At 41.8% G+C, this 22,969-nt stretch overlaps 1 protein-coding gene across 4 annotated transcripts in view; it reads left to right on the top strand.

The window, feature by feature from the left end:
• The window catches only part of SLC41A2 (solute carrier family 41 member 2), a 125,513-nt gene that overhangs the window by 63,553 nt on the left and 38,991 nt on the right, over positions 1–22,969 (top strand). For all 4 annotated transcript variants that reach the window (XM_072655800.1, XM_072655798.1, XM_072655801.1 and 1 more), the window contains exons 7-8: positions 1,435–1,582; positions 3,201–3,280. In XM_072655800.1, coding sequence (XP_072511901.1) covers positions 1,435–1,582; positions 3,201–3,280 — 228 coding nt within the window. The remainder of the gene's footprint in view (positions 1–1,434; positions 1,583–3,200; positions 3,281–22,969) is intronic.

Genomic DNA, 22,969 nt, shown 5'->3' with positions numbered 1-22,969 from the left:
TTTCAAATGGACCCCTTTGACAGTCTGGTGGAGCTTATGGATCTTTCTTAGAGTAATGTTTATAAATGCATTAAGAAAAATAGAGGATTACAAAGGAATTATTCTGAAATGAAATTATATGTGTGTGTGTGTGTGTGTGTGTGTGTGTGTGTGTGTATTCATAGGTCCCCAGGTGAAGATCCATTTCTAGAAGACTGGCCCCATATAAGAGTCAGGAGAGTAAGATTGGAACTATGCAGCACCCATGGCAGACAGTCTTGAGCTGAATTCACTAGAGCTTTTTATCCTGCATAAAGAAAATATGAAGGCCAGGGGTGAGGGAACGCATTTCTACTTTCAGATAGTTGCAAAGTGGTTGTGTAGGAGATGCATTCAGCTTTTTCTGCTTGGTATCTGAGGGCAGAAATAGGACCAACTGGTGGAATTTAGAGGGAGGCAAATTTCATTTCTATATAATGAAGAATTTTCTAATGATTAGAGCCATCTGAAAATGGGGTGACCTTGAAACAGGGTTTGTGATTCAGGTTGGAGGTAGGTTCTGAGCTCCCTTTGAATAGTATGATTCTCTGAATCAGGTGGAAAAAGAGAACTGTAAATTAAATTACTTTCTCATTCTTTAAAAATCAATGATAAAATTACACAAAATAGAATGTGCAAGACATCAAATGGAAGGAAACATGAAAATGCATTTACCGGGATGTCACTGCAGAAAGGCTTTCTTAAGAAGCAGAACAACTTGACCAGCACCATGTACTGAGAGTGTCATCAAATGTAATGATTCCCCCCACCCCCTGCCACCTCTCCCGAGCAATTTCTCGATGATTTTCCTTCCTTTCGCAGACACAGGGTGAGCGCTAATACTAAAAGTCAGTTTGATGAAATAAAAGTCTCCAGAGAAGTGAATGTGTGCGTTCTTGCTTCTTACCCCATACCAGTTGATGCAGTTTGGTGTTCAAATAATTTTAAAGTTTAATTTTCTGAATTAACCTTATACCTTGACAGCTAATATGTTCAATTTAACCTCTACAATAATGGGTTTCTAGCATTTGTTGTTCATTCATTGTACCAGCATGTCTCAGAGTCTCTTTTGTGCAGAGGACAGCACCAGACAGAGGGGTTGTGGGGAGGGTCACAGTAAAGATGACCGGGAGCCTCTTACATTCTAGGAATGGATGGATGGCTGTAATAATACTGTGCTTCAAATTGAATTTTAAAACTTTAGTTACTGTAATTTAGAATTTCAGTGTACATTTCAGGACCTTACATAGGGGACACCAAATACTTTAATCTTAATATAAGATATTTAATCAATTAAAATTTTGATTTTCTTAAGGCTTTTGTGGCAATCCATCTACTTCGTTCTCAGGTACATTATTGAATATGTTTTGAACTACACATTAAGCAGATTCACTGTTTTTTTTTATTACTTTTCAGAAACATATTATTACATAGCTCCTTTAGTTGGTGCCTTTTTCTTGGCTCTGACTCCTATATGGATTGTGATAGCTGCCAAACACCCGGCTACAAGGACCGTTCTCCATTCAGGCTGGGAGCCCGTCATCACAGCAATGGTTATAAGCAGGTGAGCGTTAGATTGTGGACAATGTGGGCATGTGGGCCAAGTGGCTAGGAAGAGTAAAAATGTTGCTACCTGGCTTGGAATTTAGAGAACTCTCCAGTGCTGAACGAGGGTGGTTAAAATCCTGAAATGGAAAAATCCTCACTTTTTCAGGGAAGGCTTTACAGACAAAGGAGTGTTTTAGTTTGACTTTAAAGGACACATTCAATAGGCAAAGGAGAAAGGGGGCTTATGTTGATTCATTTTTTCCTTCTAAAGGTAGGTTTATACTTTCACTTCATATTTGTTTTTGAACGTTAGGAGGGGAAATGTTAAAAAAAAAGTACAAAGACAGTTTGATGTAGAGGATTGAGGGCTGACCTCAGAGTTGGGAAGACCTGGGTTCAAGGCCTACTTCTGATACTGCCTGACTGTATGACCCTGGGTAAATCATTTGCTTCTTAGTGCTTTTGGCAACTCTCTAAGACCAGAAGTTGCAGAGCACGTGCTGATGTGCATTAGTAGATAGAGTTTCCTCCCCGGGAGTTCACTCTGCCAGTGACATCACAAGTTCCGGCCCCATCTCTAGTCTGTTTTTGACCAGGCCTGTGACTTCATTGGGATGGGGACCTCTGGGTGTGGAACTTGCTACAAGTCATGGTCATAGAGAGAAGTGGGTCTAGGACTCCCAGCTCATGTAGGGCAGGGCAGCACTGGAACGTGGCTCCTGGTGCAGACTCTTGGTCCCCTCACACCTTGTGTTCCCTTGCATTCTTTCTTTACATCTTACCTGGTGCCTTTTTTTGTAGGAATGCTAGATACATCTAGAAAGTTCATAATTCAAGACAGTGTAATATCTTGTAAGTTACATTGGTGTAGACCTGTGAAGTTTGAAAAGTGCTTTACATAAATGATTCCATTGCAGCCTTACAGCCTGACATAGCCACTGAGGGTTTTATGACATCTATCTTACAGATGAGGTACTGAGGCATAGAAAAGTTCCTTGACTTGTTTGTGGTTGGAGGGATAAAGAATAGTTAAGTGTTAGCGGTGAGGGGCTTTGGTATTCTTGACCCTAAATCCAGCCCTGCTCCATACTATGTCTCATGGAGAATTAGTGCCAAGAGTCAGAGTGGAATCTGAGTCCAGGCTGGGGCTCTGGCCATCAGCCCACTTTGTGGCTGTGCCCGTTTCTAATATTGGTACATTGTTGGATCCCTGCTCAGTGGAGGTGGCCTCTGCTACGTCAGACAGATTCTGCAGAGGTTCTAGTGTGTCAGTAGAGGCTGCTAGGAAGGTTTCCTGGCAAGCCACTCACCTCTGCAGGTCCTGTCTTTTCCGTGGAGTAAATGGCAGAGCCAGACTTCCTGTATCAGTGTCTGGGCACATGCTCCCTTAACTGTGTGAAATCTGTTTCCCCTTAATAAACTTATGCCTTTCAAAGGAAACAGGAAGGATGTTAAATGGGCTGCTTTTGAGCCTTGTAGATCAACTTGGTGGCCTCTGTTGTGTTTCTTTTGGTTTTAGTTTGTATTTTCTTCTGACTTCTAACATTTTATAAAAAGGTAGGGATTTCTTTGTAAAAATAGCAAGTTTTAATTGGTGTCTTTTTTCTTCTAAATGTTCCTGTTTTATGTTTCAGCATTGGGGGCCTTATTCTAGACACGACAGTATCAGATCCGAATTTGGTTGGAATTGTTGTGTACACTCCAGTTATTAATGGTAAGCACTAAATAAGGTTATTAGTAAATCTTGGTATAATTGTTCAATGAGTAATTGTCTAATAAACTTCAAGATCTGCATCTTGAGAGATTTTTCTTTTTCTGGGCTATTGTTCCCAGGTTTTGACCTTGGCTTCATTGTTCTCAAGGTCTACTCTCATCATGTTACTAGAAATATGGGCTTGTGAGACATGCAGACATGATATTTGAGGGAGAAAGGTGAAGGGGGCAAATGCAATTCAGTGTAAAGAGTATTCAGTTTCAAATCAGCAGAACTGAGTTTAAACTCTGCCTCCAGTTCTTGTTATCTGACCAGTCACTTAGCTGCCTTGAGCCATCAGTAGAAATGAGGTGTTGGGAAGGGTTGAGATGGGATGCCCCTTGTGGATCATTCCCCATCCAGAGGATGTGACCAGCATCACAGAAAGTGTCCCTTGTACTCAGACTATGAGAAAAGGAGATTAACCAAGAATAAAAACAGGCAGACCTCTTTATGAAGCTGACCTTTACCTAAGGGGGTGGGCAAGAATTATGCTAATGGGTAATAGTGCCTGTGGAACAAGGATGGACAACTGAAGTGGGATGTCTGGGGACACAGGGCATAGACATGTTTGTGAGCCAGAGAAGGAGCAGAATGAGTTGCTGCTCACAGGAGAGGGGCTAAATCAGGCTGTGCTGTGATTATAAGCTGATCCTGATGACTTTTGGAGAGCCAAAGAATGACTGAAGGGGGATGGATATCTTTACCAGTATGTGACCCCTGAACCTTAGGTGTTCCTATGAAAACAGGTCCAAGAGCTAACATGGGGATAATTATAGACACAGAACAGGTAGATGTATGCTGGGTGGCAGCACTGCCCACTGCCAGGGATGTTGACCAGTACAGTGGAACTCCCTCTAGGTGGCAATGGCATTGTGTTTATTGCTTCAAATCCCAGAACATTACAGGACTTCATAACCCAAAAGATGTAGGTCTACTTGGAAAAGCTAAGTAGATAAAGAATATCTGTTCAAAATGTAGCGTGCAGTTGTACAGGCTTCTATTGAGTTAATCCATATGGACATTTTCCTCTGCTGTCCCCCATGATTAGGGCTCTCTACAGCCCCTCTTCCATTCCCTGACCCTCCCCTCCCCATTTCCTTCTGGTTTCAGCTAAATTCCACCTTCTGCAAGAAGCTTTTCCCAGTCTCCCGTAATGTGAGTGCCTTCCCTTTATGATCATCTCTAATTATCTTGTGTATATTTTGTTTGTACATAATTATTTGGGTTTACAATTATCTCAGGCCATTTCCTGACATAAAACTCATCTTTTTAATATGAACGCCCTCCCAAAGACACTACATTGTGATAATCACAGAATGACACAATCCCTGAAGAATTGAAATTGCCAGTGACCTGAGAGCAGTGGAAAGTGATCCATAGTGGGAAGAAATTGGCTGGCTTGTCACCAGTGATGATGAGCACACAAGTGGCTTGAGGCATATACCAGCACGATGAGGATCTGTGATTTTTATCTGTGTGCAGACCCCCTCCCCTGCAGAGACTGTGGCCCTTCCATATCTAGTGCATGAGGCTTGGAGAATTGTCTTAATCTTGGACAGGTGAAGTCACTTGTCTATGTTCACAACTCTCTTCAGCATCAGAAATCAGCCATGAGCACAGGATGTCTTGAGTTGACACCACCCCTTTATCTCCCATATTGTGCTGCCTCTCTGTAAAATAGCATCCAGGAGCAGAAGAGAAGGGGGTCGTCTTCTAGGGAGAATGAAGGCTCATGTAGCACAGAGTGCCAGAAACCCTGTGGATTGTTGTCCAGATCATTTAAAGGCGTCCCCACCACAGCTGAAGTGTGATATTCCTTGGAGGTGTGAGCACAGAGCACCAGCCCCCAATTATTATTTTGTAAACAGAAGGTGTCAGTTCCGCATTATTTTGGTGAACTTAAGCCTAACCCCCACACTGACTTTCCTCTACCTACTGGGGAAGCTTCCAGGTTGTTCCATTCTCTGCCTGCCTCTTCCTGGAGGAGATTATCTAATGTGAACACCGCCCATTTAAAAGTGAGCTCTTCTTCCTCCAGTGTCTCACTTTTTCTGGACTTCTTGTTTATATTCATTACACACAGTAGATTCTTAACTAATATTGATTAACTAATCCAATTCAGACTTTAAAAATTTATCTCTTGTTTTTATATCACCTAACAGATCAGTAACCTACACCTTGGTCAGATCAGTGGCTGTCCATTTCCTGCCTTCTTACCTTTTGGAAAAGAAGATGGGGATGCATTTTCATGTTGGTCCAAACTTAGCTATTTTAACTTTACAGAATTCAGTTTTATTTGTCCCCTCATTCTTTCCATTTATCTTGTGTAGGTTGTTTTCCTGGTTCTGCTTTCTTTACTGTGTATCAGTTTACATGTCTTTCCATGCTTCTCTGTTTTCACCATATTCATCATTCCCTATGACAGTAGTTTTCTATCACATTCATGAACCAAAACTTCTTTAGTCATTTTCCAGTGGATGGTATCCACGTAGTGTCCAGTTCTTGACTACTACAAAAAGGGCTGCTATAAGTATCTTGGTGTATATGGAGGCTTTCTCTTTACCCTAGGACTACTTGGACATATCAGTGAACTCTAGAGGTCAGAGAGTATATGCAGACTTTTGAGTTACTTCCTTGGTGTGACAGGGGCCATCCCACTACTGTGAGCTGAATCTCCCTGGCCTCTGCTCCTCCATGCTGGGAAGCACATGAAGTGCTGTCCCTTTAAGCGAGAGAAGCAGCTCCTCTTCCCTTAGTAGACCATGGCAAAGCCGCTGGCAGAACTCCTCACCTGCATTTTTCAGAGGGGTGCCCTTCCCAGGATGCCTTAGTGTGCCCATCACCGTCGATCATCTCTATCTCTTGCCATCGTGGGTGGTTTGCTGGTTTGGAAGTAAAGCTTTGGAGTTGGTCTGATTTATTTCTTTTCTTATTAGTGATTTGAAGAACTCTCTAATATGGTTGTAAATGGTTTACAACTCTTCTTTTGTGAGCTGTTTGTTCATATGCTTTGATTGAAAGAATGAAAAGGCATTTATTAAATGCTTATTCTGTAGCCAAGTGTGGTATTAAAACCTAGAGAGACAAATATGAGAGAGAAGACAATTCCAGCTTGTTAGGATCTTTCATTCTAAGGGGTTATGTGTGTGATGCCACATGAAGAAAGTGGCGGCCAAAGAGAGAGGGACACTTTGGTTTAGAAAATTTCAGAGACTCACCCCTTTCAGACACTCTGCAAACAAGGGCACAGTTGATTTCCTGAACTGTGGGGGTTGGAAAATGACTTGGAAGAAGGAAAGGAGAAGGTAAGGGCACTCAGGAACGATGTCAGGAAGGCAGGGACTGAAGTGAGACATTGCTGGAGTCCGACTAAAATCCTAGGCCAGGTAAGGAAGTCACCATTCAGGCCAATGGGCCCTCAGGAGGATGTTCTATCCAGCACGTGGTTTTAAGTGTAAAAAAAATTCAACTCACAGTAGTGGGATGGCCCCTGTCACACTAAGAAAGTGACTCAAAAGTCCACACATATTCTCTGACCTCTAGATTTCACTGATATGTCCAAGTACATGGTTTTGAGATAAGCCTCCTTATCTACGGGGGAGTGTCTTTTGCTTTTGTATGTCTGGCTTCATTCCCCAGGTCTTGGATGTCTGAGCTGTGTCTATGATTATCTCATTAAGAATTTTTGCCTAATCAAGTACTTCCTTTATTATTTACATTAATTTTGTTTATGTAAAAGGTTTTCAATTTCATTTAATCATGATTATCTAGTTTTATCTTTTATGATTGCCATTGGTTCTTGTTTGGGTAAAGGATCCCCCTCTCTTTTACCCCATCCATAGCTGTGGAGCAACCTCTTCTGTTTCTCCTCTTGTTCTCCAATTTTATCCACTTTGGGCTGATTTGAGTGATAAAGGAATGAAAGGTGTTGGTCTAGATCTAATTTCAACTAGCTGATTTCCAATTTTCTCAGCAATTCTTGCTAAATCAGAGTTCTTCTCCAATTGTTGACCTCAAAGAGTTACAAGATACAAACAAATGAGGCTGCCGCCAGGTATCATATAATAGAGGCAAAGGAGAGATCTGGACAGAGGACTCTGGGAAAATCTGAGAAAGTGACATCACTCCAGTATGCAGGGAAGATGGGTGGAGCTACATTGTGGAAGGTCTCACATGCCAAGCTCATAAATCAGGTTTGGCCCTGAAGGACGTAGAGGGGCAATGAGAAACTTTGGACAGGACATGATTGGGTCACAGTAGTGCTCCAAGTTAATTCCAGCAGTTGTGGAAAGGAGGGATGATAAAGGGAAGCAGTTGAGAGCAGAGAGCCCGCTTGAGCTACTGCAGTGAGGTCCAAGTGAGAGGCAATTAAGGCTTCAGTTAGTGGTGTGTGTGTGTGTATGTGTGTGTGTGTGTGTGTGTGTGTGTGTGTGTGTGTGTGTGTGTGTGTGTGTGTGTGTGTGTGAAAGAGAGAGAGAGAGAAAGAGAGAGAGAGAGAGGACAGAAAGAGAGGGAGGGAGGGAGAAAGAGAATGAGTTCACTAGTGTACACACATAAACTGACAGGTTTGTATGTATGTAGCAGGTAAAATGATTGAATGAAGGAAAGTAAGTCAACAATTGACAGTGAGTGAAGAAGCATTGTTAAGTATCTACTGTGTGCAAAGTATTATTCTGAACATAAGGATAAGCCGAATGTCAGCACACCCTCAGCTTTAAGGAGCTCCCATTCTAATGGGGGAGACAAATCATTTGAGAAGCTGCAGCAACAGATCATAGGCGGCAGCGGCAAAGTGAGCTTTAGTCCTTCTTTAGTGCTACTTCCATTGGTAAAAACCCACGTCCATTTCTGAGGCTGGGCCGGTACTAATGATGAAGATACACATTAAAAAGCAGGGGTGCAGTGCCAAGGTAGCAGGGGCATCTGCAAATTATGGCAGAGATCAGTCCAAATTTTGTAGACTCAGTCAGTCATGGAGCATTTATGAAATGTCTGCCACGTGTTAATGACTGGGCTAGGTAGTGGGAATACATATACAATACAAAAGGGAGATAGTCTTTGTCCTTGAAGAATTTCCATTCTGCTTAGGAGGAGGATACATGCTCATAGTTAAATACAGAATGTAGGCAAATACATACCCAGAGACTGAGAGATCATTACCATGCAGCAATCAGACTGAACAGAAACACATAAACCTGTTGGTTGAAGGTGACTTGCAATGACTTTTTCTGCCACTTCAGGAATTGATGCCATTTGTGTCCAGTAAAGAGTGAGATGGCATCAGTTTGCTTTATACTCAAAAGTGATAGCAATCATTTTAACAGTTTTATTTCCATTCTTTATAATGTTCAGAGGGGAGAAGATTAGGATCTTTGGAAGTGTGTTCCATAAAACAGTATTAAATATGTAACCATAGAATGGTTGCCTAGCTGGAAGCAGCCTTGGAGAGCTTGGACATCACTCTGTTATCTTACTGAGGAGCACTTGGAGCCAAAGAGAGATTAGCAATGGGCTCAGGGCCATTCAGCTGGTTAGCGGCAGAACTGGAATCAGAACCCAGGGCTTGTAACTCCCCACCCAGTGATCTCTTCTACAACAGTAGAATGTTATTATGTAGGTATGTTTTCTTAAGATTTGGTGTTTATGCCAAAATCTTGAAAATGCCCCCAGAACAAATGTTTTGTAGATTTTAGTTGCCAAAGTATTCTCTTTGAGTCTATTAATTATTAAAAAGAGAGTTGTAGAGTATTTCACTTACTATTTTGTTAAAAGGCAGCTGGATCAATTGTGAAAGTTAGTTAAGTAGAAACAAGCATTCAGGGCAAGGGCTTGTAGAACTAAATATGCAAGAAAATGATAACAAATGGTAATACGGTTTCTGTTGTCAAAGAGATGTGGGTAAATGTAAAAATTCTATAGTAGAATTGAATATTTATGACTAGAATAAACTGAATAAAGATTCTCTCCTTCAGGAGTTCTTTGGATGCTATGGGAACTTTAAATTCCATAAAAATAATTACATCTGTATTTTCATTCATCTCTAAGTGAAATTTAGATTTTCCATTAATTATGAATGTAAGCAGCTGTGTGGTGCAGTGGATAGAGCACCGAGCCTGGAGCCAGGAAGACTGAGTTCAAATCCGGCCTCAGACACTTACTAGCTGGGCAACCCTGGGCAAGCCAATGAACCCTGTTTGCCTCACTTTCCTCATCTGTAAACTGAGCTAGAGAAGGAAATGGCAAGCCACGCCAGGATCTTTGCCAAGACAACCCCAGATGGGGTCATGAAGAGTCAGACGCAGGTGACAACAACTGGACAACAACAAAAAACAGTAATAGATGATTCTAAGAAGGGGTCCACAGGCCTTCCCAGTTCCTTGACACAAAAAGGTTAAGAACCTCCACTCTGTATTGACAGCAAATTTGTAAGTTGCTTGAGGTTATGTTTTGAATTCGAGCTTTTATGGAATAAATTAATTTTTAAAATCATTAAATACTTACTTTGTGCTACCAGGGGTGGGGAAACTGCAGCTGTCTAGGTCGTTGGGTGGGGCCTTTTGACTAAATCCAAGTTTTATAGAACGAATCCTTTTATGAAGGGGATTTGTTCTGTGAAATTTGGATTCTATACTTGAGGACCTAGAGAGTCACATGTAGTCTCGAAGTTGAAGGTTCCCCACCCCTGTATAAGCCAGGTAAACAACTAGAATTGAAACAGGCCTTGTTTTCAAAGAACTTACATTTTTATAAGGAAAGGTAAGAGAAGGAAGTGGTAACTAAGGAAAGGGGGTTGGGCTCTGAGAAGTCACAGAGTGGTGAGTTTCTGTACAAGGTGGTCATTTAACGTGGTGTTTCCAGATACAATGAAAGTGGGTTTGGTTGGTGTTCAAAGAAAGAGGAGGAAAAAAGGGTTCGGGGAGCCTGAGGTCAAGGGAATACACATCTGGTCGCAAGCAGAGGGTAATGTGACATGAGTGGACTGGTGGATTACTGGATGTGAGAGGGAAGCATGATTTGGTGTACAGGCCTAGCAGGAGATATAGAAGGGACTCCATGGGCTAGTTTATACCCAGTCACCAAATCACCTGGGCTAGGCACTAGGCCTGGAGTAGATCAATTTTCTTCTGGACTAAGGGAGTGGATTCTGGAGGTCTCTGAATACAGAGGGCCAGTGTGGAAGTTGCTGAGCCAAAAGGAGAGAAGCTGTGTAGATAGTGGTGGTAGGCCAGTGGGATGGCCTGGGTGGATGACTGGATGACTGAGTGACTGAGTGGGGATGTGAAAATAAGACCTGATCATGGGATGGATGATGTTCTATAGAACATATGAATGATTTAGGGGAGGAATAAGAATTGTTTTTAAAAAATCACACATTGCCACAAAAAAAAAAATCCCAGGAAGTAAATGAATATTTATTATATCATACTTGTATTTTGTTATAGGTAATACTCCTCTGAGTTTAGGCAACAAGAAGTACTTTGATTGATCTGGCTGCTTAATAAAAGTTTCTCATGTTGCTGTAACTAAGCCTCATGATTCTCCAGTGTTACATCACCTTTAATAATAAGGATCGATTGTTTGGACAATGGTCATATTTGTCCTCAAACACTGATAATCTCTGAAATTCTTTTTGGCGGTTTGGAGTATGGGCACATGGATACTTCATTACTCTCTAATCATCCATTTCTCTTTCCTCTTGATAGTCATTAAAGCTTAATAACAGTAATAAATGTATCATTTTTAAAGTTTGCAAAGCACTTTTTAAGTATCTTATTTTATCCTCTAAACAATGATGGGATGTAGGTGCTATTACCATCCACATTTTATAGATGAAGAAACTGAGGAAAACAGATTTTAAGTGACTTGTCTGGGGTTATATGGCTACTGAGTGTCTGTGGCCATGTTTGAGCTCAGGTCTTCCTGACTCCCATGTTTAGTCCACCCATGAGCTGCCTAGCTATTTCTAGTGTATTGAAATGTATATAAAATATTAAAAATACCACGAAGGTTAGAGTTTTCTACATAAGTCAATGAGTTTAAAGATTCCTAAAATCTGATAGGAGAATATGTAAAACTGGAATGGAGAATGTATTATCTTATACTGGAGATGTCCTTAAGACTGGGAGGGCCTCATAAGTTTAGGATTCTAGTACCAGGGCCTTTTCTAAATAGGGAAGTGATTTTCTGTGGATTGATATTCTATGACTGAGTGAGAGAGAAATCATTCATCCAGTGAAGCCTACTGTGTGCAGTGTACTGCTAGACTAAGGGTGATCCTTAGGACAATAGGACATGTCTTTGACCTGAAAGAAACTATAGTGCAACAGAGAGAGAGAGAAAAAACATTTACACAAATATAAACCAGAATTTAATGAGTTATAAGACTATAAAATGATAACGAGAGAAAATCAGAAATCATTCAGAATTTGGGGGAAGTCGGAATGTGTCATGGGGGAGGCGATATTTGAATTGGGCCCTGAAGGAAGGGCTGTCAGTATGTACAGCAAAGGTTTAGAGGTAGGAGTGCCTGGGGTTTGTTTAGTACATGGTGAGTCCAATTTGAATGAAACAGTGCATGGAATGGGAAGAAATGTGAGGCAAGGTTGGAATATGTCTGTTTTAGGATCATAAAATTTAAAGCTGAGAAAGACTTTAAAGATCCAAGAATTACAGAATTAGGAGGAGCTTCAGCAGCTTTTCCATTCGTTTCAAATCCAAATGAGAATTTCTTCATCACCGTAGGTCTTAAGCCAGCTTTTCTGCTTTGGGATTGCCCCAGCTGTTAGGAAGGTATGTTTTCTTTTCAGTAAGAACAAGCCTAAATTTGCCTCTGTGCAGCCTCTGAGGACATGGAGGTGGGAGGGAGAGACCATTAACACAAGGATGGTGACAAGCCAGAGCACTGGGACCAATCTAATAAGAAGAAAGTTGGCCTTTGGGGACATAATCCACATCACCAGTGTACGATGGCAGAGGCATAGTTGTAGAACAGGTTCTGGGGATTTTAGTGGACTCTCAGCAGGAGGATGTGGTAGTCCAGAAGATGTGGAGATGTGACTTCCAGCATGTGTGTTTGTCTTTTGTTGCTGAAGAAGACCATGCCATCAGAGAAATGATGACATGACTTGCACTTGACTTTGTTTTGAGTGAGGGAGGGCCAGCCTCACTTCTTCTCCAGAGCCATCTGAATCTACTGACGGGATATTCATCAGGATGACTGGAGATGACCCAGGATGAGGCAATTGGGGTTAAGTGACTTTCAACAGATCAGTGATCATCCCCTGTCCTCTGCCTGTCAGTCCTCATCAGGAGTCCTGTGCTCTGTTCTGGGTGCCATGGTTTAAGAGATATATTGATAATCTGGAGAACATCCCCAGGAAGGCAGCCCAGCCTTGCTGAGAGTCTCTGAGACCATGTCATGTGAGAATTGGTTGGAGGAACTGGCCATGTTTAACATGAAGAAGAGAAGACTGGGGTGGGGGTGGGGGGAACAGAGATCTGACTAATTCTGTTTGGCCCCTGAGGCAGAACTGGGAAGATCGGGATGGGGGTGGGGGAAGGCACAAAGAGGGCACTTCTGGATTCATGTCAGACAAAACTTCCTAAAGTTGAGAGCTGTCTCAGTGAGATAACATATCACATAAGGAAAGCCACTGTCGTTTTCCTCTTCTCCATTCTGACCATTACCGAGAGTTTTCCATGTCTGGATCCAGTCCCTTCACCACCCTGGTTGCCTTCCTTTCCAGAGGTACTCCAGTTTATTGATGTTCTTCCTGAATCTCACATCCAGAACTGATAGCCCATTCCAGGAGTTTGACCTGGAAAGAGGAGGATGACCTGAGAGCGCTGAACTCCAGCTCTCTCTTAATGTAGCTTTCTTGGCTGCCATATCCCTCTGTTGGCTCATGATGAGCTTGTAACCCACCCCACCCTCAGAGCTACTGTCTAGTCGTGTCTCCTCCATTTTGCACATAGGGAGTTGATCTTGTGGACCCAAGGAAAAGACTTTATATTTATTTCTATTAAATGTCTCCTTAGTAGAATCTACTCTTTTGAATTCAGACTACATCCTCCATTGTGTTAGATATCCCTCCTAGCTTTGTACCATTTGCAGCTTTGACTAGCATGCCGTCTATGACTTTATCTGAATCTTTGATTTAAAAAAAAGTCAGATATCAAAAGACCAAGCACAGATCCCTGAAGCCATTCCACAGGAGGCTTCTTTCTAAAATGACATCAAACTATTAGTGACTCTTGGTTGAATTGGGCCATTAATGTGGTTTTGAAGCCATCTAATTGTGTCCTTGTCTAGCTGACTTCCATTTTGCCCAAAGCAATAGCCTGAGAAATTTTATCAAATGCTTGTTAAAATCTAGGTAAACTGTTGTCTGTAGTGTTCTCCTGGTGTAAGGATCTGGCAGTCCTATATGGAAGGGAAATCATTTTAGTCTGGCATGAGCTATGCTTGGTGACATCATACTAGGCTTTTGGGATCCCCACCTTGCTTTGTTATGTTCACTAGCTCTTCCTTTAATAAAACCCTCTAGACTCAGGAAATATGCACTTCCTTGTCTTCTCTGCCCAGGCAGGGGCTGTGGGTGTGAAATAGTGCATACATAGTTGGTCATGGTGGATTCATTGGTTACTTTTTTTCTCCCTCTCATTTTTTTTTCTTTGTTACAAGGGATGGATTGTTAGGTCAGCAAGAGGGGAGGGCTTCATTTGGAAGTTAAGGTGATAGAAAAACTCTCAATAAATTTAGATACATTCTAGAATCTTCTTGGAATTGAAGTGGAACTCTTTGACTTGTGGTCTGCAGATTCTTCTCTGTCCTCCTTTTGTAAATCTAGGTACTACCTGCCCTTCTTCAGTTCTGTGATTCCCCTCTAGTCCCCCACAGAGTTTTGGGATCACTGACAGTGGCGTAGCCATCACAATTGCTAGTCTGTCCAAGAAGCAGTGAAGTAGTTCATTTAGACAGCTCCTACCATCTTTCTCTTTGTCTTGGGTATCAGTTTCCCTTTAGTCCTTGGAGCTCCATCTTTTCGTGCCCAAAGGTCATTCTCCTTGGCAGAGAAAACAGAAGAGATTGGAACAGTTACCCCTTTTCTCCCTCCATGATTATCATGGGTCCATCCTTCCTTTTTTGTCATCTTCTTTCCCTTGATTTTTTTTCCTTAGGAAAACACAAATGAAGAAACCCGTTTTTGTGATTGTAAAAGTCCCATGCTGGCCTCAGCTAACTTTAGCATGGAGCAATCATGACACGTTTCTCAGAGGAGCAGGCTGCACTCTTGATTGATCCGCTGTTTCCTGCCCTTTCTTACATTTTCTCAGTGGGTCGGAGAGTTCACCCTGCATCCACCTAGGTTTCCTCAAACAGTTTCTTTTTTTCTTTGTCATCAGAATTCTTTTTCTTTGTCACTTGAAAATTTAATTCTTGAAAGCTCTGTGTCCTCTGGGGACTGACTCCCCTGGTAGATTTCTTTTTTCTACATTCCCCTGTAGAATTTTAATCCATGAATCTTCTTTTCTGTCCTTTCTACGAAACCTTTGAAATATGCTTTCCAAGTATCAGTTTGGCATCATCGGACTATGCTCGGTTTTCTTTTTTAGGGTAACCTCCCTCCCTCTTCATTTTACAAATGAGGAAACTGAGACCTGGAGAGGCTAAATATGTTGTCCAGGGTCACATGGATGGAAAATTGTGGAGCTGGAATTGGAACAAAGATGCTTTGTTCCAATTCTCTAAGAGCACTTCAGATCGAATTCTCTTGCTTTTCCATTAAACCATAGCTGCCTCTTTAGACATAGAGCGTGATTTTGTGAGGCAGGATTTCCTTGGTTCAGAGTGTGGGTGCAGAGAATTTAAGTTTTGGATTGTCCTCGGGTCAGAATTAGTGCAGAAAGGTCGATTTTTTTGTCCTTTGAGAACATCCAATGTAGATCACTCAAAAGGCAGTTGAGTAACCTCTTTCTCTGACTGTGCATTTTAAAAACAGGTTAGAGAAAGGACTAGATGACCTGAAATCCTCTACAACCCCAGGCTTCTCTGGAGAACATGGGTAGCAATAGATCTCATTTTTATCAATAAGTAGAAAGGGAAAACCATTTTTATGGGCATCCTCTTGAAAAATGGCCTCGTTCAAATCCATTTTTTTTTTTGCTACTTCAGGTTCCTAAACAGATATTGCAGACCTTTCAAAAGGAAGACCTAGCTTACAAAGTTTTATTCCAGTGAGATAAGACACATAATTAGTTTATGGTAATTAAAAAGCAAAATGTCAGTGATTAATGAAACATTTTAATGTGACTAGATGACTGAAATCATGTCAGAAGAATTTAATTCTACAAGTGGGGATGGCAAAGTGCTGGTAAAAGGCTGAAGAGGAAATGGTTATTCCCTTAAAAAATGAACACGAACACTGTATCCAGTGCTTCGAGAAGCCCTGTCTTTTGTTCACAGGATTGGAATGAAAACAGCTAGGCCTCATTTTTCTTTTTGGTGTTCTGGAGGGCAACAATTTGTTTCAAAAAGCACTTACTAAGCTTCAGTTCTGTGCAAGACACATAGACAAGGGAAGCAGAGCCTGTTGCCAAGAAACTTCTTTACATTCTGCAGGGGGTGGTAAGGCAAATTCAGGGAGAGAGCAGTGCTAGCTGGGAAGGGGAGGGAGGACCAGGGAAAGCTCTAGGAAGAAGGTAACCCCTGATCTGAGCTTTGAGAGAGACATGGTTCTGAGAGGAAGAGATGGGGAGAAAGGACAGGACATCCCAGATGTGGGGGACAGTCTGTTGGGATGCTCAGGGCCAGAGGGGGATGGAGGGTTGAACCTAAAGTTCATGAAGAGCAATGTTGTGACATAAGCCTGAATGGTGAGTGGCACACAGACTTTGGTGGCCTTGAATGCCAGATTGCAGAATGGGTATTTTATTTAATAGGCCAAGGATTCTTAATATGAAATCTGTAAAAGTAAATGGGGAAAAATGATATCTGTATTTCCGGAGTTGGATTTCTTTTTGATTCTTTGTATTTGATACATTGACAAATCTGGTTCTGAGCCAGGGTCCATGAAGACAAATATGTGAAGACACATGGAAAGGACTGAAGGTTTCTCAGCAGAAGAGGGAGGTGGCCTATGCCTCAGAAAGATCATTTTGTCAACTGAGAGGATGATAGATTGGAGAGGAGAGAGACAAAGTAGGGAGACCAGTGAGGCCATTGCTGGTCTAGGCTAGAGGTGATGTCTGTGAATGGAGAGAAGGGAGTGGATGTGGGAAATATGAAGGGAATATTGATAATACTTGGCCACTGTTGGGATGTGATCAATGAGAGAGGGGAAAGAAACCTGATTGATTCTGAGGTTATAATGGTGCATGGGAAGATGGCTCTGCACTCCAAGGAAGTCTGAGTGGAGAAGGAACAACTCCCCAAGGAAATAGGGGAGGAGAAAGAGTTTTGGTTTTAACAAGTTGTTTCCCAAGCTTATGGGGCATTCAGAGGGACACAGACAGGTGACTCACATTAGGGAAGCGATTAGGGATGTGTATATGGATTTGGGAGCTATCTTTTTAACAATGATACCTGAACCCATGGAAGTTGAGGAGATTTCCAATGGAGCACGTGGAAGGAAAGAACAGAAGAGAGCTGGAGAGCCTTGTAAGACACTCATTCTAAGGAGACAAGAAATTGAGGATGATTCAGAAACGGAGACGTAGAAGGAACAGTCAGATGGGGAGAAAGAGAATCAGGAGAAAACATTGTCATGGAAACCAAGAGAGGAAAGTGTATATAGGAGAAGGATTCAGGCAGCCATATCAAAAGCTGCAGAGTGGTTATGGAGAATGATGATGGAGAATGAGCCATTGGGTTTAGCAGTTAAGAGATCATTGGTAACCCTGGAGAGCAGTGGGATCAGAAGTGATCCACATGGTTAAAATATTTGTTATATTTAAAATCATGATTGTTATCCTGTAGGGTTCAATTTGAGTCAGATTCTGGCTTGGAAACCTATTGACATTAGATAAATGTACATTGCATGTCAGTTTAGATAGTATTTCCTTACCTGTATTCAATAAGTTATCTCATTTGTGTTTGAAGGTGCAGCTCTCTTAAAACACTGGGAAATTCATCTAACAAATTGTTTCATATATTTAATTTAAATAAAATTCAAGCAGTTTGAGAGATTGTCCTCCAGCACCTCATTGTGGCATGGAGGTGACCCTGCATTCTGGCAGGCTATGTAGAAGGGAGGTCCAACCAAGCTAAAAGACTTCATAATGGACTCTAGATGTCCGTCATCTAAGGACATCTGGCTGAATTCATCAGAAGGATGACCATTAGTTTATTAGTTCTCTTGGACATAAGAATTCATGAAACCATCTAGTAATATTAGGAGAGGTTGTGATCTGCTTTTGGGGGAAGATCATCCATTCTGATTAAATCAGATTTTTTGAAAAATGTTGTTAAAATCCAGTTCCTGCTGCCACCTCATCTCCAGCCTTCTCAGGTGAGAAGAGGAGCCAGCTCTTCCTCTGACCTCATGCCTTGTGCCCTGAGGGAAGGTGCACGTGGTTAAGCTGGGCATCATCCATGTGCCTCAAAACAGTGACTCTCATCTCTGCCAGCCCAAGACAACCTCCCAATCTGGATGTGAAAGACTACTGGCTTCCCTTTGACCTGCTGCACTTGTCTCTTGGGGGAAGAGGGAGAGGAAAGAGAGGGGATTGGGATTGGGACTTTTTTCTCTTGTAGTTCAGGCTTGACTGCCACCTCCAGCTGTGCTCTTTTTTGCCTATTCTCTAGCCTTCAGAGGGCTTCCCATCTGGTCATGTGACTGTGTGCTTCCTACCTCATACTGTACTTGTCTCCAGTCTAATCTCCATCCTCCTTTGGGAAAAGGAATGGTACCTTCCATCCAGTGGTGAACATTCTCACGCCTGGTCACATCCTTCATAGGCAAACCCCATTCCCCATCCTCCACCACCCAATTCCTTCTTTCCATCTCTCTCAACCCTCCCACCCAAAAGTTTCAATCAAACACCATTCGGCCCTTCCACTGTGCCTTGTGGAGTGTCTATGCCATAGGCAACAAACCTCCCTTCCTGCATCTACTGTCTATTGCTGATACCAGGGTCCCTCTCTCAACACAGCTTCCCTGGACACCCTTTTCATAACTGGTTACGTCTTCCTCATTCTCCTCAGCTCACCCCAGGCATTCTTGTAGAGGGCAATACCATCTTCCCCAGTCTAGTAGACTTACAACCTAGGAGTCAACCTGGACTCCTTGCTGTTTCTCACACCCCAGATCCAAGCTATTGCCAAGACCCTTTGATTTTACCTCTGGAACACCCCCCTCCTCTGACACTGCCACTACTCTGGTGTTGGCCCTCATCACTTCACATCTGGACTGTTGAAATCACCTCCTGGTAGATCTGCCTGCCTCAAGTGTCTCCCCACTCCAGTTCATCCTCTGTTTAGATACTAGAGTGATCAGCCACAGTTGGACACAGTGAAATTTCACTTTATCATGGTGATGTCATTTTGGTCCTCTTTGAAGACGAAGGACAACAACCAACCAGAGTGATTTTCCTACAGATCCCACCATATTATCCCCTACTCAGTAAACTCCAGTGGCTGCCTATCATTTCCAGGATCACATAGAAAATATTCTTTTTAACAGTCAAAACCCTTAATACCCTAGCGCCCCGCCCCCCCCTTTCCAGACTTCTTAGACTCTTCCTCTCTGCCATGTACTCCTCAATCCAGTGACCCTGGTCTCTTGGCTGTTTTCTGAATTAGATGCTCCATCTCTCTGCTGCAGGCATTTATCTGCCTGGCTGTCATGTCTGGAATGCTTTTCCTCTTTTGTTTGGACTGCTGACCACTCCCAGCTTCCTGTAGGTCCCAACTAAAACCTCATCCTTTCCCAACCTCTCTTAATTCTAGTGACTTCCCTCTGTTAATTATTTCCTCTGTATCCTATATGTAACTTGTTTGTGGTTAAATTTTGAGCTCTGTGAGGCTTGAGGGCAGGGACTGTCTTTTGCCACTTTTTGTATCTCCGGAGCTTAGCACAGTGCCTGGCACCTAGTAAGTTAATAAATGTTTATTGATTGAAAATTCCAGAATTTATCTTTATTCTTGTGGAAAGTAATCTTTTGCATCTTTTGTTACCATGTTGCTAAACTGAATTCATATGGAGATTGCTGCAGTTATGAACTTATTATGTTATGAACTCTTACTGTTCTTGGTCATTATTTTATTGCAAAAATTTTAAAAAGTTCAGGTGAGTAGAAGTCGAAGACCTATACTCACAATTCACTTCAGAATTTTCTGCATGCTAAAACCAATTATACAGAATTCAAACATTCTTTCTGAAAAGGTAGTCTAATAATCAAAATTAAAATTGACATTTATATTTGCAGGCCAACCCTCCAATGTCAAGACAATAGAAAACACTGCCGGTTGAGAGCCCTTTTCATCTGTGTTAAGCAAACATTAGCTAGGAAATGAATGTAATGCAATTTATGTCCTGCTTTATTGCTTTGATTTTTAAACTGTGAAATTGTCTTGAACTTGGATAACAATGGTAAAGATTTATCTAAGCCATCTTCCCTAATTAAGGTTTCCCTAATTAAGGAATATTAAGGTTTCTGTGGGATATCTATATGATTGGTGGTATAGCTTGTCTGTACTGTGTCTGTTTATCTAGTAGCAGAGTGTGGTCAGCCTGGGATTTGGGTAAGATCATTATTCTTTTTCCCCTCCAGTGGATTTACTAAGAGACTGGGTTATACTGGAGCCAGCTCAAGCCAATTGTTACATTTTCAGAGCTAACATTTACACCTTAGAAGTCGGTTGGATCCCAGAAAGTAGAAGTGAGCTCTGTGAGAGGTATTCCCTCTAATCTGCAACCACCAAGCCATATTCTTTACATAATCAGCACATATCTTCTAATTGGATAGAAATAACAACCATGGTAATAGCATTTCATCTTGCAAGTCATATCACTAACCTATCAACTTTTCATGGTTTGTGAAAAAGACTGAGGGATATAAGACTAAAAACCTATACTGAATAAAGAATTAGCCAAAGGATATAAGCAAACTATTTCTGACAATATGAAAGAGTGTTCCAAATCCCTGGTAGTAAGAGAAATGCAAATTAGAGTATGAAGTGGTCACTCTTCCTCCATGACAGGCAGGGCGATGTTCTAGGTAAAGTACTTGACCCAGGTTGGAATCCTGCCCCAGACGTTTCCTAGATTTGTGACCTGAGGTAAGTCACTTGGTATCTCCAAGCTTCTGCCTCCTCTTCTGTCAAAGGAGGGTAGATGTGGCTTCTGTCTCAGGAACTATTTCTGTGAGGGTTGGAGGAGTGCACTCTGTGTGTAAAGTACCTTACTAACCTTATGGCCAGTCAGTGATAGAAAAAATTATACCAGACCCAGAAACTGCCAGGCACAGTCCATAAGACTCAAGAGATTACACTGACTAGCTTCGCATCTGACCTCAGTTTCATTAATAACACTGATATTTCCACTTCCTTTAAATTATTTTAAATCACGTCTTCCTGTATATAATTTTTTGATATTGTCCCTAGGTTATCCACATCAATCCCCAGAAGTAGTCTAAGCAGCTTTAAGAGAAACATCATTACACAGTTAAACTTAACTGGTATTGGTGGTTTTTGCCCAAGTAATAAAGAATGTGGATCTCTTGAGTAGAGCAAGTTATTCCAGCTATAAGGGGTACCATTGGGTATCAATCATGACCGTTATACTAACAAAAATGTTTCCGCCTTTGTGCAAGGAGGCTGCTACCAATTGAACCTTTGTCATAGGGATAAAGGGATGTTGGGGCAGAGGGGGAATGTGTCTGCTTGGCTTAGTCAGAGCCCCTTAATAAGAGTCCATTGCTTCTTCTATAGTCCTTCTGAGTGCCCAGATTGGTGGGTATGTTTTAAGGAACTTGCAATCTGCCCATTTTGTTATTTCCTTGTTTTGTAGGTAGCCCTGCTTCCCAGCACTCATTTGTCTGAATTGAGCCCAGCAAAGTCAATGGTATAAGCCATTAAATCTCCATCAATTCTCCACAAATCACAAGGGCCCTGATAAACCGACTCTGTGTTCAGGTTCAGCTTGGGGGAGGGTGGGACAGGAAAACCTTGACTCCTATTTACCAGTTTAGGTGTTTGTTTCAGCAGCAAATATTTGAGGGCTTCATGCTGTGCTACAAGAAGGAAAATCAGCAAGTGTAAGGTGTCACCTTTCCTTCAGAGAGCTCATAACTGAATTAGAGGAACAAGAAGCATGAAAATGAAATAACATACAATCTAATATAGAAGAGGGCAAGACAAGGATAGAAGGAAGGTCATCATGCACTGCAATGCATGATTGATTGACTGGTGCAGACAGTAAGTTATAGAACAATTAAATTTAAGGAATCACCAATTCAGATGAGGGGTAGTTGGAGTTGGAGCTTGGGACTTGAAGGGCTGGGATTTTAGATGGGTCTTGACAGAACAGTTAGATTTGGATAGACAGAGTAGGGAGTGGTATTACAGTTGATCAGAATTCTAAAGAAGTGTCAAGGTGGGGAAAATACAAGGCCTGTTTGGGGCCAGTGGATAAACTAGCTTATCTAGGGTGAAAGACCTAAGTAGGGTTAATATATATGGAAAAGGAAGGAGGTTGGGATCAGGTTGCAGAGGGCTTTGAATGAGAAGTTAAGACATTTGTGCTTTATCCTGCAAGTATTTGGGAGCGTTATAGTCAGAGTGAGATTTTAGGGAAATTAATGACTATGTCAGCATAGGTTGTAAAATCTACTCCCCCCCAGGCATTATGGAAGTATGGAGGACAGAAACCTCTCTCATTTCTTTTATCCTCAGCAACAGAGTAGTTCTACACATAAGGTAGCCAGATTTCTTTGTCTCTCTGAGATACAGATCAATTGTAAGAATTTGTGAGTGGGTTTTTTTTTTTTGAGAAAAATTGTATTTCTTCATGTGAATTGCCAAGTGAGCCTAGGGCAGCTGGCCAAATAAGCCCTTATCAGAAGCTGAATGATCTTCCATGGGGCCAGCACTAAACATTTACTGGAAACACGTATTTCTTAATTTAACTAAATGTGAATTTGAGCTTTGAAGTTGTTCCCACATGTGCCTGCTGAGAACTTCCTCATACCATCCGTCATTGAGCTTCTCGTAATCATAGGCCCTGAAAATGAGCTCCTGGACAGCCTGGGGTCTTGGGCTAGTAGTCTGGTCTGCGCGGCCTCTTGTCACTGGTGTCGCTCATCTATGGGATGCTCTTGGCACTTTCGGCCCTTTTGGTCAAGCTATTTGTCTCATTCAATGCTGGGTAACTCTACAGAAATGCTAATAGCACAGCTGGGAGTTGGAACAAAGTATGTGTCATGAAGCCAGAAAGGTTTTATTGTATTTTTTTGGAAACATCTAAGAAGTGCAAGGTAAGAATTAGCTGATAGAGGTTACAGAATGGAGGGTAAAAACTTCTCAGCTGCCATGATGGTACGTATGAAATTTAGTTTTTTCACTAAGTTTGCTGTTTATTTTCATTTTGATTTTGACTTATCTGGGAAAATTTGGCTATTCTCTTTCAAAGCCTCAGTTAATTTAAT

The sequence above is a fragment of the Notamacropus eugenii genome, chromosome 3 (assembly GCF_028372415.1).
Source record: "Notamacropus eugenii isolate mMacEug1 chromosome 3, mMacEug1.pri_v2, whole genome shotgun sequence".
Taxonomy (NCBI): Eukaryota; Metazoa; Chordata; class Mammalia; order Diprotodontia; family Macropodidae; genus Notamacropus; species Notamacropus eugenii.
This window is presented reverse-complemented; position numbering and strand designations above follow the sequence as displayed.